This window comes from Cyprinus carpio, chromosome A15 (assembly GCF_018340385.1).
Source record: "Cyprinus carpio isolate SPL01 chromosome A15, ASM1834038v1, whole genome shotgun sequence".
Taxonomy (NCBI): Eukaryota; Metazoa; Chordata; class Actinopteri; order Cypriniformes; family Cyprinidae; genus Cyprinus; species Cyprinus carpio.
This window is the reverse complement of record NC_056586.1, coordinates 26,397,732-26,415,709: the sequence shown is the minus strand read 5'-3', so window position 1 is coordinate 26,415,709 and position 17,978 is coordinate 26,397,732. Positions and strand designations below refer to the sequence as shown.

The window sequence follows — 17,978 nt, the reverse complement described above, 5'->3', positions numbered from 1 at the left end:
ATACAAAGTCACAATTTTTAAATTGCTTGAATGTTTAAATTGTCAAGATTTTCACTTTTTTATTTTTTACTTCTTTTATATCAGTACATTTATACCAAAACTTGAAACTTGAGCATCCCAACAGAAACTTTGAATGCTCATACCTTTCATTCCCCAGAGCTCCAACGTTAAACATTATTGGTCGATCCAGTGACTGGTCACTTTGTAGAGATGTAGAAGAAGGTGCTGGAGATGTTATTTTATCTGGTCTCATTCTTTGGGAGAAACAAAGAACTGATGTTGGTAACACTTTAGAGATCAATTCTCACTATGAACTAGTTGCTTGTAAGCATGCATATTACTAGCATATTGGCTGTTTATTAGCACTTATAGAGCACATATTCATGCATTATTCTGCATGACCATATTTTAGATCCCTTAATCCAACCTCATACCTAAACATAACAACTACCTTACCAACTATTAATAAGCAGCTAATTAGATGTTTAATAAGGCAAAAGTCATAGTTAATAATTAGTTAATAGTGAGAACTGGTCCCCAAACTAGTGTGATTGGTATCACACCTGAGACCTTCGTGCCCAAATTTGTCCAGGGCTGCTATACGGAGGATGTTTGAGGGTTAAATGTTATTTGCTTGATTTAAGGAAATGCCATGTAAAGATGCTTAAATGCTATTTGCTTGTGAAGTACCAGCAATATTGTAAATTATCATTATGTAGAACAGGATAGATTGAGCAAAAGGTGTGATCTTAACATGTGCAACCTACCACAAAGGTTTTATTTTACATTACCTGCTTTACATTTTAACCAATCGAATAAGCATTTCTGTTGTTACAATTGCTTTCCGTATGACTACAGCCTATGCCTCAGACAAGAACAACCACAAGCAGGTCTTCTACAACATTCCTGATCAACTTCAACCTGTTGCCAGGTCAGTACTTTATGGTTTAGGCTAGATTTGACTACCCTTACCCTACCTGACTAATCATGGGTTTAAAGGGTTAAGATAAAAAGACACAGCAAGTGCACAGTATACTAGGGATGAAGACAACTAACTGATTAATTGATTTCAACTATTTGTTTTAGTAATTAAATTAATCAACATTTTATTTACACATTAATTAAAAATAATAAACAATGTAGAAGACATTGTTCTGCATTGTTTATTATTTTTAATGTGTAAATAAAATGTTAATTAACTAATTTAATTACATACAAACCCGATTCCAAAAAAGTTGGGACACTGTACAAATTGTGAGTTTGGGAAGATTTAAATGATGTGGAATTTTCAAATTTCAATATTTTATTCAGAATACAACATAGATGACATATCAAATGTTTAAACTGAGAAAATGTATAATTTTAAGGGAAAAATACGTTGATTTTAAATTTCATGGCATCAACACATCTCAAAAAAGTTGGGACAAGGCCATGTTTACCACTGTGTGGCATCCCCTCTTCTTTTTATAACAGTCTGCAAACGTCTGGGGACTGAGGAGACAAGTTGCTCAAGTTTAGGAATAGGAATGTTGTCCCATTCTTGTCTAATACAGGCTTCTAGTTGCTTAACTGTCTTAGGTCTTCTTTGTTGTATCTTCCTCTTTATGATGCGCCAAATGTTTTCTATGGGTGAAAGATCTGGACTGCAGGCTGGCCATTTCAGTACCCGGATCCTTCTTCTACGCAGCCATGATGTTGTAATCGATGCAGTATGTGGTCTGGGATTGTCATGTTGGAAAATGCAAGGTCTTCCCTGAAAGAGACAATGTCTGGATGGGAGCATATGTTGTTCTAAAACTTGGATATACCTTTCAGCATTGATGGTGCCTTTCCAGATGTGTAAGCTGCCCATGCCACACGCACTCATGCAACCCCATACCATCAGAGATGCAGGCTTCTGAACTGAGTGCTGATAACAACTTGGGTTGTCCTTGTCCTCTTTAGTCCGGATGACATGGTGTCCCAGTTTTCCAAAAAGAACTTCAAATTTTGATTCGTCTGACCACAGAACAGTTTTCCACTTTGCCACAGTCCATTTTAAATGAGCCTTGGCCCAGAGAAGACGCCTGCGCTTCTGGATCATGTTTAGATATGGCTTCTTTTTTGACCTATAGAGTTTAAGCTGGCAACGGCGATTTGCCACGGTGGATTGTGTTCACCGACAATGTTTTCTGGAAGTATTCCTGAGTCCATGTTGTGATTTCCATTACAGTAGCATTCCTGTATGTGATGCAGTGCCGTCTAAGGGCCCGAAGATCACGGGCATCCAGTATGGTTTTCCAGCCTTGACCCTTACGCACAGAGATTCTTCAAGATTCTCTGAATCTTTGGATGATATTATGCACTGTAGATTATGATAACTTCAAACGCTTTGCAATTTTTCTCTGAGAAACTTCTTTCTGATATTGCTCCACTATTTTTCGCCGCAGCATTGGGGGAAATTGGTGATCCTCTGCCCATCTTGACTTCCGAGAGACACTGCCATTCTGAGAGGCTCTTTTTATACCCAATCATGTTGCCAATTGACCTAATAAGTTGCAAATTGGTCCTCCAGCTGCTCCATATATGTACATTTAACTTTTCCGGACTCTTATTGCTACCTGTCCCAACTTTTTTGGAATGTGTAGCTCTCATGAAATCCAAAATGAGCCAATATTTGGCATGACATTTCAAAATGTCTCAGTTTCAACATTTGATATGTTATCTATATTTTATTGTGAATAAAATATAAGTTTATGAGATTTGTAAATTATTCCATTCCTTTTTTACTCACAATTTGTAGTGTCTCAACTTTTTTTGGAATCGGGTTTGTAATTAGTTAATTAACATTTTATTTACACATTAATTAAAAATAATAAACAACGCAGAACAATGTCCTCTACCAAGATGAACAAAAAAATAGTATGTTATGCTTCATTATTGTGCTTCATAACTATTAAGTCTATATCACTTTTCATTTAAAGTCTGTATTTAGCACTATAGTGACCTGGAAATGGAAAAACACAAACTGCAGATTAACTAAAAGAAAACAGAAATCATGGACAACTGTCAAGTGTGAGTCTGGAGAAACAGGATCCGTTTCTTAATTGAACAATGTGTCAGGATCTGGGTTGCTTCTCTGCTCTCTATCTCTCTTACAGCAGCACACACACACGCATTCCCACACTCATTAACACACTCATCTCACTCACACTCTAGTGCGCACACACTTTCTCGTTTGCGCTCTGTCTTCACCTGTTGATCATCGCAATCAGTGCTTTCGCTGCTTTGCGCTTACACCTGTGTCTTGTCTTGTCTGATTACTCTGTCTACTTCTGGCGTTTGTTCTCTCTGTCCTGTGTCAGATTATTGTGTGAGCTACACTCTCGAATGCATGTCAACTTTAATCTTGTCTTGCCCTGTCTTGTGTAGCAGCGTTCACCTTAGTGTGCCCTGTCTCCTGTTACCAGCTGTGATGTGCCTCACCTAGAGTATTCTCTGCTCGAGCTGCTCTCCACATGTGCAAGTCCTGAGAGCAAAGTATTTTTTCTGTTCGGCGCTGCCTCTCCCGGCAAAGTATCTACTGTCAAGCTGTTTAAGGAGAGTGTTTTTGTGTTCTTATTCTGTGCCATTTACCTTCAGCTGTTTTTTGTTAAGTAATAAAAGACTTTGATTTGAGCTACCTTTGCTTTTGGATCTTCTGCTTCAGTACCTGACACAATGTATATGTCAAATTTTGCTTTACTGATAATTAACTATTTATGCTACATATTTGTATGTACCATACAAAGATAACTTGTAAAATAAACATTTACATGCTAAGTTTAAAACATTTTTTCTTCTAAATTATGGTAAGCATTTTGAATCATCCATTAGTGTTTTTAAAATTTAGCCAGCAAAGTCTTTAAAAAAAAATGGCCTTTGTCATGTCTGTTTGATCATGCATTTTATTGTGTTTATTTATGGAAGGTTAATGATGCCAGTTAATTGGTTAAGAATTTGCCAAATGCATCTATCACCCTGGCCAATTAATCAAACAACATGAGACTATTTTAAGAACAAAGCTAAGTGATTTTTGTGTGTGTGCATATGCAGTAAGAAACAAATGACCAGTCCTTTCGAAAACAGAGGAAAAACTGGTAAAACATTGTTTAATTATTATTGTTTAAATTTAAGTGTGTGTGTTTTAAATACGTATTACTCTGTAACCTACCTTATAATCTGTGCTCTATCTTTGAACAGTATCGGTCGGTCCAGTGACTGGTCACTTCTCAGAGATGTGCTGGACGGTGCCGGAGATGTTGCTTTATTTGGTCTCAGCCTTTGAAACAAGAACACATTTGTTGATATTAGAAGAAAACTCTTCCTTAAAAAGGATTTTTAAAAAAAGGGTTTCATACCTTATACTCTGTTTCATTTTTCAACAGAATTAAATATGCCTCTAAACTTATAAAGTTTCACTGCAAGGTGTCTGGCTGTGTAATTTTTGTGTTCATGTTACAGGGTATATACAGGAGTCATGGAGTTAAGTTGAATACATTTTAAGACCTTTTTTAAGACTCTTTCCATACATTTTAAGACCTCATCTCCACTCCAAGTTTTAACCGGTTACATCTTCGACACTTTAAACTTCATTTACTATATATTGATTGTCGGATAGCACAACTAAACAGACTTTGTGATAACTCCTTATCAATACATCATAATTCAGAAGGTGAGGAACGAAGCACACGAGAATTAACTTAGTGACTAACCAATGCAACCTAATAAACAAGAATTAGACCAATAAACAAAACAACTGACAAAACTTATTGAGGAGGGAAAATAAAGCTCTCTGAGCTAACGGGGCAATGAGTTTACACAGTATATTCAAAAGATGTATTTGTCACATCAACTCTTATAACTGTCTGCAAACCATAGCTTTTTTATGGAACACTTCTCATGACAGACACCTGACTGATCAGGCAGTTTACCTGTGATTACGGAGTGCTTGATTTGATGCAGACTTGACAGAGTGATCGTGATCACACCTGATCGAGTTTGAATGATCATGGAAGATAAAATAATGATCAAAAAACAGCCAAAAGTAATGCAATTACCATGTCCCAAATATAAAAATGTAATTTCCATCCATAAAATACATATTTTACAGTCACTGTTATGCACATTTATCATAAACACAGCTAAAATTCTTCCCTACTAGTGCGGCCCAAAATATTTATCACAGTTTTATTACAGGTAGAATGCAAAAATGTTTCAGTACAAGCATTTCAACCAAATGTAATGAAATGAAATTAATTTTTTTTAAACCTTTAACCCACTGGGGAAATCAACCCATGGCAACAGTTTAAAAGCACCCCAATTTCATGGAAAAAACAACAATAACCCTGCATCCAACACGAGCTGAAGAAGTCAGATTTGACTGATCACGGGTCAAAAGTAAGGAGAGATAACTGACAAGATGTTGGAGGATTTGCTCCTCAACAGATCCCGAGCTCATTGACAAACATCTTTTATCATAAGATGTGATCCCTTTACACAGTGCGCGTGCGATCGCGAAATTAAAATTGAAAGTGAACTCTGACTGCGAGCGCTCATTCAAAATGATTTAAATACCCCACATATTGATAGTGGTGCCCTAATGCACGAAAATTATATACAATATTAGAATGTTTGCGGGAGCGGACACAAAAATCGCGGAAGCGGATGGGGGCATGCAGTTATGGTCAGAAATTCAGCGATCAACAAGCCCCGCGCTATCACGCAGCGGCGCAGTCAGTCAGTGAGCACCTGAACAGATGACGTAAAATCTTGTCGGAATCCATAAATAAACTACACAGAACCCCACTATTCGGACAAATATACATAATGAAAAGATAATACAACATTTAATACCTTGGAAAATGGCATTTAAGACTTTGTAATACTTTTTAAGGGCCTTAATTTTCTCTAAATTGATTTATCAGCTTCTAATAATTTTTAAGACCCTGCGGACACCCTTTGTTAAGTACTGAATATTAACACTTGCAGTGGAGCTTCTGAAGTGGTTCAGACCTTTCTGAACAGTTTTTAGGAAACAGACTGATAAAAATGTCAAATAAGACAAAATTTACTAATTTACTCAAACCCAAAAATATTGTTTTCTTTTTTAGTCAAAGGACATGGGTGTAAATTATACCTTTTACTCCTCCTTATACTCTGTGTAACATTTTTGAATAGTATTGGCCCATCCAGTGACTGGTCACTTTTTAGAGATGTAGAAGACGGTGCTGGAGATGTTGCTTCATCTGGTCTTAGCCTTTGGGGGAAAGAAAGAACTGATGCTAAAATACTGTGCAAGATAAGAGGCACGCAATGTGCATATTAAGGGTGCAAAGGATCACAAAACTCATGGTTCAGATCATATTATGGTTTTTGAGATCATTTTTCAGATCAGCAAAAAAAAAAAAAAAAAAATTCCAACAAAAATAACATTGCTTTCTATTTATTACTTAGAAAAAAAAATACAAGCATAGATAAATACAATAGAACAATGTTAAAGATCAGTAAAGTCTATCAGTAGTACAGGTACAAAAATGGGATAATCAAATGTGAAATAACTGCATAGTGTTCACTATCTAAATAAAACAGATTGTGTTTTATTAGCATTAATGACATAGACAGCAGCAGGTATTCACAGGCTGCCATCACTTTAAGACCTAAGTCACAGATCCAATATATCCAAAATCATACACATCTGATTTCTTTCTCAACTATGTACAGTCATTTAAGACATAACTCTCTCTGTTTATGAGAGTTCTTGCTAAGACGGGTATTTTAAAAGATAACTCAATTCTGTTCACATGCTAAGTGAAACATTATCTGTAACAGTGCGCGAATACTGAATTGAGTTCTCTTTCGGCTATTTTTGCGCACAAGTTTTTAAAGCGCTAGAATGTTTTAATTGTCAAGATTTAAAAACATACAAATGATATAATTTAACTCTATGATAATTATACGTTGCAATTAATCCACAAATATATATGCATATATGTGTGCTGAACTGTGGGTCTGCGTCCAGACGGATCACTGAACTACAATCAACTACAATCCGTTACACCTCTACTGCATATAATGACTTCTCCAAGTTCAAGTACATTTATACCAAAACTTGAAACTTGATCCATCCCAACAGAAACTTTGAATGCTCATACCTTTCATTCCCCAGAGCTCCAACGTTAAACATTATTGGTCGATCCAGTGACTGGTCACTTTGTAGAGATGTAGAAGAAGGTGCTGGAGATGTTATTTTATCTGGTCTCATTCTTTGGGAGAAACAAAGAACTGATGTTGGTAACACTTTAGAGATCAATTCTCACTATGAACTAGTTGCTTGTTAGCATGCATATTACTAGCATATTGGCTGTTTATTAGCACTTATAGAGCACATATTCATGCATTATTCTGCATGACCATATTTTAGATCCCTTAATCCAACCTCATACCTAAACATAACAACTACCTTACCAACTATTAATAAGCAGCTAATTAGATGTTTATTAAGGCAAAGGTCATAGTTAATAATTAGTTGTTTAATTATTAGTTTAACCCTGATGTTAAAATACTGTACAAGATAAGAGGCGTGCAAACCGCATATAATTAGAACCTTACCCTAGTTCCAATAACGTGGTCCATTTTTTTTTTTTTTTTTACTATGCAATCCCTTGCTACTGTATGAGTGTATTTATACCCAAACGTGTAAGAATCCCACCAGAAATTATAAGTGCTCACACCTTTTATTGCTAAGGGAAACTCTCTGCTCCATCTTTGAACAGTATCGGACGATCCAGTGACTGGTCACTTTGTAGAGACGTGCATGAAGGGGCTGGAGATGCTGTTTGACTTTGTCTCAACCTTTGAAGGGAAGAAATAAACTGGTGTGAGGTTCACTTATAATGTAAGTGTGATTTTACATAAAAAAACATCATAATTTAAAAGTAATTAAAAGCTATTTTCTATCCTGTTTTTGAGACTCTCTGCAGAACGGTCTGTTTTTATAGGGAGGGCGCATTCAAGATGAGCAAGTAAACGCCCACTTCTATGATTGGCTAACAGTTTCGCTTATTAAAAAATAACAGATGGACACTGATGTGATGTACTCTGAAAACAACATGGGTCATTTGGGTTAAAAACGTATAAAACACTATCCGTAACAGTCATTTGGGTTAAAAACGTATAAATACTCTGTATATATCAAACGGTCTGGAACAGACAATGCAATAGTGGTAAAAGCACATTTATTCACACTTATGTGTTGAGATGTTACTGCTGGATCCACTCTAGTCAGACTCAGTGCTGCAACATCATTTACTTTCAGTATCTCTGAAAAGCCATACTGTCTTGTTTAAAAATTAATCCATAGCAAAGTAAAGCAAATAAACAAACAGTGTTTCACTGACGAAATCTGGAGCTCTTGGCTCATTCCCCCCATGTTTACAACGGATGCAAGCAGCGCAATGCGAATATAGACAACAGAACCCATTATAATCTGCGATTCTGTCTACACTGGATGTGGCATGGATTGACGCAACAAATCCCTGATAGTAAACTAATGTCCCGCTCTATTTCTGACATACAAGCATCCGCACCACTTCTGACCTGAAAGAGAAACTGATTCGCTCTCGCATCCAATGTAGATTTGTTAGGATCACACGGAAGGCAATTCAAAGACTATTTTTCACAATTTACACTACACAGTATCTTGTAATGTCATCTGTATGGTTCTGTTGATGGAGTAATCGTGTTTTTGAGTCTCTCTAGTATTTTCTCTCCTCCTACTACAAGCGCGTATCAGTGGGCGGGGCTAAAGAGGCAGTGATGCAGAAGCAGGTCATATCTTCTCCTGCGGAGGTGGTACTTAGCCACACTATTACATCATAAAGTGGCACATTCCAAAACGAGTCGTTTTCTGAGCTAGGATTCAATAAGAGCTGTTTTTAAACAAACAAGAAAGTTTTGAGTTCGGAAACTTACAGGATGTTTTTATAGTACATTAACCTGTTATTTGTCAAAAGATCAAGGCAAATTTGTTTTCTCAGTTCATGACCCCTATATAAACAATATGAGTTTTAAAAGCCGATTCGGATTCAATCAAAAAACAATGCATTTTTAAATATTAAGATTCAGTGAGAACAAAAGATGATATGGTCTTGGGTTTTTTGTAGTGTTTTGAGCAATCTTAATTCCTCATAATGGCGCACTTGTATGTTTTTCCTGGGCACACCAGAGTGAACTGCTCTGTTTATACAGTGTCATGAAAGCAAGTCGTGCACAGCAGACCAACTTCTAAAGTCAAGATATTCACTAAAAATAAGTTGCAATTCAATTTAAATTTCATTATTGTATATCTTCAGAAAACCTGCCAAATATAGCGCTAGTTGTATGGGATCATTCTGTGATACTTTTGCATCCATTTTAAACCTTGAATGTGGTCACTGTTCACTGCCATTATATAGACTGAGAGCATTTTGTTTTTTAAATTTCTCCTTTTGTGGTGAGAAAAAGTCAAGAATACTGCATTAAAAAAAACACCAGGGTAAGTAAATAGCATTTGTCCATCAAATTAGCACACCAGGAAAATCTGTTGTGTAAACTAGTGCATGCATAATAAGGACCCAAACTCTTATCCCTCATATACCTTTCATTGCTCTGAGTTCCATCTTTGAATAGTATTGGTCGATCCAGTGACTGGTCACTTTGTAGAGATGTACAGGAGGGCGCTGGAGACGTTGCTTTATTTGGTCTCAGCCTGTGATACAAGAACACATTTGTTGATATTAGAAGAAAACTCTTCCTTAAAAAGGATTTTTTTAAAAAGGTTTTCATACCTTATACTCTGTTTCATTTTTCAACAGAATTAAATATGCCTCTAAACTTATAAAAAAATTGAGTTTCACTGCAAGGTGTCTGGATATGTAATTGTTTTGTTCATGTTACAGGGTATATACAGGAGTCATGGAGTTAAATTGAATACCTTTTAAGACCTTTTTTAAGACTCTTTCCATACATTTTAAGACCTCATCCACTCCAAGTTTTAACCTGTTACATCAGCGACACTTTAACTTACATTTACTTTATATTGATTGTAGGATAGCACAACTAAACAGACCTACTTTGTGATAACTCCTTATCAATACAACATAATTCAGAAGAGGGGAACGAAGCACAAGAAAATTGAGAGACTAACCAATGCAATCCAAGAAACAAGAATTAGACCAATAAACAAAACAACTGACAAAACTTATTGAGGAGGGAAAATAAAGCTCTCTGAGCTAACAGGGCAATGAGTTTACACAGTATATTCAAAAGATGGATTTGTCACATCAACTCTTATAACTGTCTGCAAACCATAGCTTTTTTATGGAACACTTCTCATGACAAACACCTGACTGATCAGGCAGTTTACCTGTGATTATGGAGTGCTTGATTTGATGCAGACTTGACAGAGTGATCGTGATCACACCTGATCGAGTTTGAATGATCATGGAAGATAAAATAATGATCACAACTATTACATCATTTTAACTGTGCATGCCCAAGCCCATGTCAGTAAAAAAAAAAAAACAGCCAAAAGTAACGCAATTACCATGTCCCAAATATAAAAATTTTATTTCCATCCCTAAAATACATATTTTACAGTCACTGTTATGCACATTTATCATAAACACAGCTAAAATTCTTCCTACTAGTGCGGCCCAAAATATTTATCACAGTTTTATTACAGGTAGAATGCAAAAATGTTTCAGTATGAGCATTTCAACCAAATGTAATGAAATTAAATTATTTTTTTTAAACCTTTAACCCACTGGGGAAATCAACCCATGGCAACAGTTTAAAAGCACCCCAATTTCATGGAAAAAACAACAATAACCCTGCATCCAACACGAGCTGAAGAAGTCAGATTTGACTGATCGAGGGTCAAAAGTAAGGAGAGACAACTGACAAGATGTTGGAGGATTTGCTCCTCAACAGATCCCGAAGCGGATGGGAGCATGCGGTAATGGTCAGAAACTCAGCGAGAGTGGGATCAACAAGCCCCGCACTATCACGCAGCGGCGCAGTCAGTCAGTGAGCACCTGAACAGATGACGTAAAATCTTGTCGGAATCCATAAATAAACTACACAGAACCCCACTATTCGGACAAATATACATAATGAAAAGATAAAGTTTCAACATTTAATACCTTGGAAAATGGCATTTAAGACTTTGTAATACTTTTTAAAGGCCTTAATTTTCTCTAAATTGATTTATCAGCTTCTAATAATTTTTAAGACCCTGCGGACACCCTTTGTTAAGTACTGAATATTAACACTTGCAGTGGAGCTTCTGAAGTGGTTCAGACCTTTCTGAACAGTTTTTAGGAAACAGACTGATAAAAAATGTCAAATAAGACAAAATTTACTAATTTACTCAAACCCAAAAATATTGTTTTCTTTTTTAGTCAAAGGACATGGGTGTAAATTATACCTTTTACTCCTCCTTATACTCTGTGTACCATATTTGAATAGTATTGGCCGATCCAGTGACTGGTCACTTTTTAGAGATGTAGAAGACGGTGCTGGAGATGTTGCTTTATCTGGTCTTAGCCTTTGGGGGAAAGAAAGAACTGATGCTAAAATACTGTGCAAGATAAGAGGCACGCAATGCGTATATTAAGGGTGCAAAAGATCACAAAACTCATGGTTCAGATCATATTATGGTTTTTGAGATTTTTCAGATCAGCAAAAAAAAAAAAAAAATTCCACCAAAAATAACATTGCTTTCTATTTATTACTTAGGAAAAAAATACAAGCATAGATAAATACAATAGAACAATGTTAAAGATCAGTAAAGTCTATCAGTAGTACAGGTACAAAAATGGGATAATCAAATGTGAAATAACTGCATAGTGTTCACTATCTAAATAAAACAGATTGTGTTTTATTAGCATTAATGACATAGACAGCAGCAGGTATTCACAGGCTGCCATCACTTTAAGACCTAAGTTACAGATCCAATATATCCAAAATCATACACATCTGATTTCTTTCTCAACTATGTACAGTCATTTAAGACATAACTGTCTCTGTTTATGAGAGTTCTTGCTAAGACGGGTATTTTAAAAGATAACTCAATTCTATGTTCACATGCTAAGTGAAACATTATCTGTAACAGTGCGCGAATACTGAATTGAGTTCTCTTTCGGCTATTTTTGCGCACAAGTTTTTAAAGCGCTAGAATGTTTTAATTGTCAAGATTTAAAAACATACAAATGATAGAATTTAACTCTATGATAATTATACGTTGCAATTAATCCACAAATATATATGCATATATGTGTGCTGAACTGTGGGTCTGCGTCCAGACGGATCACTGAACTACACTCAACTACAATCCGTTACACCTCTACTGCATATAATGACTTCTCCAAGTTCAAGTACATTTCTACCAAAACTTGAAACTTGAGCATCCCAACAGAAACTTTGAATGCTCATACCTTTCATTCCCCAGAGCTCCAACGTTAAACATTATTGGTCGATCCAATGACTGGTCACTTTGTAGAGATGTAGAAGAAGGTGCTGGAGATGTTATTTTATCTGGTCTCATTCTTTGGGAGAAACAAAGAACTGATGTTGGTAACACTTTAGAGATCAATTCTCACTATGAACTAGTTGCTTGTTAGCATGCATATTACTAGCATATTGGCTGTTTATTACCACTTATAGAGCACATATTCATGCATTATTCTGCATGACCATATTTTAGATCCCTTAATCCAACCTCATACCTAAACATAACAACTACCTTACCAACTATTAATAAGCAGCTAATTAGATGTTTATTAAGGCAAAGGTCATAGTTAATAATTAGTTGTTTAATTATTGTTTAACCCTGATGTTAAAATACTGTACAAGATAAGAGGCGTGCAAACTGCATATAATTAGAACCTTACCCTAGTTCCAATAACGTGGTCCATTTTTTTTTTACTATGCAACCCCTTGCTACTGTATGAGTGTATTTATACCCAAACTTGTAAGAATCCCACCAGAAATTATAAGTGCTCACACCTTTTATTGCTAAGGAAACTCTCTGCTCCATCTTTGAACAGTATCGGACGATCCAGTGACTGGTCACTTTGTAGAGACGTGCATGAAGGGGCTGGAGATGTTGTTTGACTTTGTCTCAACCTTTGAAGGGAAGAAAAAAACTGGTGTGAGGTTCACTTATAATGTAAGTGTGATTTTACATTAAAAAAAACCCATCATAATTTAAAAGTAATTAAAAGCTATTTTCTATCCTGTTTTTGAGACTCTCTGCAGAACGGTCTGTTTTTATAGGCTCTATCCATTCAAGATGAGCAAGTAAACGCCCACTTCTATGATTGGCTAACAGTTTCGCTTATTAAAATAACAGATGGACACTGCTGTGACGTACTCTGAAAACAACATGGGTCATTTGGGTTAAAAACGTATAAAACACTATCCGTAACAGTCATTTGGGTTAAAAACGTATAAATACTCTGTATATATCAAACGGTCTGGAACAGACAATGCAATAGTGGTAAAAGCACATTTATTCACACTTATGTGTTGAGATGTTACTGTTGGATCCACTCTAGTCAGACTCAGTGCTGCAACATCATTTACTTTCAGTACCTCTGAAAAGCCATACTGTCTTGTTTAAATTTAATCCATAGCAAAGTAAAGCAACTAAACAAACAGTGTTTCACTGAAGAAATCTGGAGCTCTTGGCTCATTCCCCCCATGTTTACAACGGATGCGAGCAGCGCAATGCGAATATAGACAACAGAACCCATTATAATCTGCGATTCTGTCTACACTGGATGTGGCACGGATTGACGCAACAAATCCCTGACAGTAAACTAATGTCCCGCTCTATTTCTGACATACAAGCATCCGCGCCATTTCTGACCTGAAAGAGAAACTGATTCGCTCTCGCATCCAATGTAGATTTGTTAGGATCACACGGAAGGCAATTCAAAGACTATTTTTCACTATTTACACTACACAGTATCTTGTAATGTCATCTGTATGGTTCTGTTGATGGAGTAATCCTGTGTTTGCGTCTCTCTAGTATTTTCTCTCCTCCTACTACAAGCGGGTATCAGTGGGCGGGGCTAAAGAGGCAGTGATGCAGAAGCAGGTAATATCTTCTCCTGCGGAGGTGGTACTTAGCCACACTATTACATCATAAAGTGGCACATTCCAAAACGAGTTGTTTTCTGAGCTAGGATTCAATAAAAGCTGTTTTTAAACAAACAAGAAAGTTTTGAGTTCAGAAACTTACAGGATGTTTTTATAGTACATTAACCTGTTATTTGTCAAAAGAGCAAGGGAAATTTGTTTTCTCAGTTCATGACCCCTATATAAACAATATGAGTTTTAAAAGCCGTTTCGGATTCAATCAAAAAACAATGCATTTTTAAATATTAAGATTCAGTGAGAACAAAAGATGATATGGTCTTGGGTTTTTTGTAGTGTTTTGAGCAATCTTAATTCCTTATAATGGCGCACTTGTATGTTTTTTTTCTGGGCACACCAGAGTGAACTGCTCTGTTTATACAGTGTCATGAAAGCAAGTCGTGCACAGCAGACCAACTTCTAAAGTCAAGATATTCACTAAAAATTATTTGCAATTCAATTTAAATTTCGTTATTGTATCTCTTCAGAACATCTGCCAAATATAGCGCTAGTTGTATGGGATCATTCTGTGATACTTTTGCATCCTTTTTAAACCTTGAATGTGGTCACTGTTCACTGCCATTATATAGACTGAGAGCATTTTGTTTTTTAAATTTCTCCTTTTGTGGTGAGAAAAAGTCAAGAATACTGCATTAAAAAAACACCAGGGTAAGTAAATAGCATTTGTCCATCAAATTAGCACACCAGCAAAATCTGTTGTGTAAACTAGTGCATGCATAATAAGGACCCAAACTCTTATCCCTCATATACCTTTCATTGCTCTGAGTTCCATCTTTGAACAGTATCGGTCGGTCTAGTGACTGGTCACTTTGTAGAGATGTACAGGAGGGCGCTGGAGACGTTGCTTTATCTGGTCTCAGCCTTTGAAACAAAGAGGGAAAAAGTGAGTGAGTGTGTTCTTACTTTCCAAAACAAATAACTTACAATTCATGTCATGCAAAAGTATGTGCAGTGTTTCAAAGCAAAGTATGTGAGTGTTGTGGAGCAGAAGCCAAGCAATAAGTGTTTTGTTGTTGTTGTTGTTGTTTTAAGATGTTTATTTAGTACAATTTAGTACAACAGCACAAATGCAAGTGGAATATTGCATACTTATAGTAAATTATTTAAATTTAAACTACATGAAAAACTATAAATTACAAAACCAAGACACGGATTTATATTGAGAAAATGTATGCAAGTACCACACCTTTTATTCCTCTTTTTATGCTCTGCTCCATCTTTGAACATTATTGGTCGATCCAGTGACTGGTCACTTTGTAGAGATATGACTGAAGGTGCTGGAGATGTTGACTGACCTTGTCTCAACCTTTGGTGGGGGAAGGCTTTTTAAATAATCATTTTAATACTAACACTTTTAAATGATGTGCATTTATACCTAATTTTTAAGGGTCTGGAGAAAAATAGTTATAAGAACAAGAACATGACATTTTTCCATTCTGGTCATAAATCGACAGGAGTTTGGCACTCCAGTTCTAAATTAGCATACCTTTCTATCGCCAGAAAACTCTGAGATCCATCTTTGAACAGTATCGGTCGATCCAGTGACTGGTCACTTTGTAAAGATGTGACTGAAGGTGATGGAGATGGTGCTTTATCTGGTCTTAATTAAATGAAGCAGAAAAGTAGTCAATGATAAATGATTTTTAAAAAAGAAAAGAAAAAAAAGACCATGGACTGTGTGATGACTCGTAAAAAATAATCTTGTATTCGTTTCTTGACACAATTTACACAAGACCTACTGACAAATAAAGAAGGTGTAATACATCGTAAAACTGCAATATTTTACCGTTCACACTCCATCGTCCCCACATCATCTTCCTCTTCATGTGTGTCCATAGCCTCATTTAGCAGTCATCTCAAGTGTACACTCTTGAGGAAAAACAAATAACATATAAAACAGCTTAAATTCTAAAACAATCAAATAGAGGAAAATTGAGTTCACAATTTTTGTTACTCGACCACAAATTCAAAAAGTGTCAGATCTAGATGTCTGTGAATCAGCACAGAACACGTGGTAATTGCCCATGCTGCTGTAAATGTTAACATTTAATAGCAAATCACACTGGCTAGCTTTCTTTGAAAAATCAGAGGGAGCACTGCAAAATAAAACACACCTTTGCTTTCCAGAAACGTTCTACTGCACAAGCGTATGCTGTGCTAAAAATATAACGTCACTTCAACCTCAAAAATGGTTTCCTCGCCTTGATGACAATCTAACTGAAAACTACCTCATCTTACTATACTCTCTTCTATCAGGGACATTAAATTCCCACAACATACATAAATGTAAACATTTAAAGTCATAATCTTTTAATAAGCATTAAAACAGCAATCTTCTGATTTCCTGTTTACGTACCTTATTCAGCTCCATGGCCTTGACGTCGATACAACTACTGGACAAATGTGTTAAAATGTAAAAACAAACGGTTCATAAACTGCTAAAAGTCTTGTTCCAACTGACAAATACTAATATGACAACCTTTGAATACGCTTGACGGAAACACTGATACGAGCTTTTAGTTAACATTAGGTCTTTAAGTTACTTTCACTTTCGCTTCTCCGTGGTCATTTTGTTCAGAAGCGCTATAACGTTATATATCCTTAGTTCTATATATTTTCTCTCGTCTGGTGACTGATCTTCATTTAATAAAGTCAAATATGAGAGTAGATCCCGATGGTCTGAATTTATCTTTTCCTCCTACCTGTTCCCGAAAAGATCATTATGAACCCATAGACGTGTGAAAGAACAAAATGGAGTTCGCTTTCTGCTTAGTGCGTCAGGCATCAAGGATGCCGCATCATGTGACTAAAAAGGACCACAACAACCTATAAAACATTCTATTAATTATTTAAACTGTTTTAAATATTGTGTACAGGCACGCTGATATATATAGTGTATTAGATATTTATAGAATAATGTGAATAATTTTTTTTTTTTTTTCACATTGCCCTATTTTGTAATAGATCAATAGATTTTAATCTCTGGTAGACTTGAATTGTTTTTCCATGGCAACTCTGGTCTCTGCATTCTCGAATGTTCAATGTACACTATATAACAAACACGTCAATGTCATGCAGCACTTTTATAACTAAACATCAAGAATTATTCAATAAACGTGCAATTAGAATTTTGGAAAATCTCTTTTAATTGTTGTACAAATGTTAATTATTGATAAACAAACAAACAAATAAATTAAGGAAATATATATACACATCTTTTTTCATTTTGTCCAGCAGATGGCAGCAACCTGCCACATCGTTTCTTCGCATGCTTGACTTTTGTTGTTAAAAGTAGTGTTAGAAAAAATCCTTTTGTGAAAAAAATGACCAGTGTGATTTTTTAAAGCATTTTTATTATTTAGTCAGTGTATTAAAATTAACACTACTGAGGAAATATTCTGCATAAATGTGGGTTTAAAATAATATAGGTGGGGACAGACATGAAGATGGTGAGTAAATATTTTTTATTTTTTTTTTAATAAAAACATTCAAAAGAATAAAATAAAATGCATGCCTATTTAATTGTAAAAGACAGTAATTCTATCACAATACTATGTACATGTTAAGTTGACAATAATGTGGACAAAGGCAATTTTATTTTTTATATTCAAAAGAATAATTAAGAGGCCTCTTTCCTAGAGCTCTTTCTTTTAAAATGGGTTTGGAAGAATTTTCCACTTCCCACAGGCCTCCAACCAAGAGCCTGTAGCTGCAAAGCTAGCGCAGGGAGCCCCTGTTAGCTCCTCCGTTAACCTTTT

The 17,978-nt window shown here is 35.7% G+C and overlaps 1 protein-coding gene across 1 annotated transcript in view; it reads right to left on the bottom strand.

Annotated features, from left to right (window-relative positions):
• The window catches only part of si:ch211-281l24.3, an 80,491-nt gene extending 63,519 nt beyond the window's left edge, over positions 1–16,972 (bottom strand). Inside the window, exons 1-11 of the mRNA XM_042771754.1 lie at positions 16,577–16,972; positions 16,007–16,089; positions 15,707–15,826; positions 15,407–15,526; positions 14,971–15,081; positions 13,066–13,185; positions 12,495–12,605; positions 11,486–11,605; positions 6,158–6,277; positions 4,193–4,300; positions 144–254 (exon numbers count right to left, since the gene is read on the bottom strand). Of these exons, the coding sequence (XP_042627688.1) occupies positions 144–254; positions 4,193–4,300; positions 6,158–6,277; positions 11,486–11,605; positions 12,495–12,605; positions 13,066–13,185; positions 14,971–15,081; positions 15,407–15,526; positions 15,707–15,826; positions 16,007–16,056 (1,091 nt within the window). The 5' untranslated portion in view covers positions 16,057–16,089; positions 16,577–16,972. The remainder of the gene's footprint in view (positions 1–143; positions 255–4,192; positions 4,301–6,157; positions 6,278–11,485; positions 11,606–12,494; positions 12,606–13,065; positions 13,186–14,970; positions 15,082–15,406; positions 15,527–15,706; positions 15,827–16,006; positions 16,090–16,576) is intronic.
• Between the last annotated feature and the right edge of the window lie 1,006 nt (positions 16,973–17,978).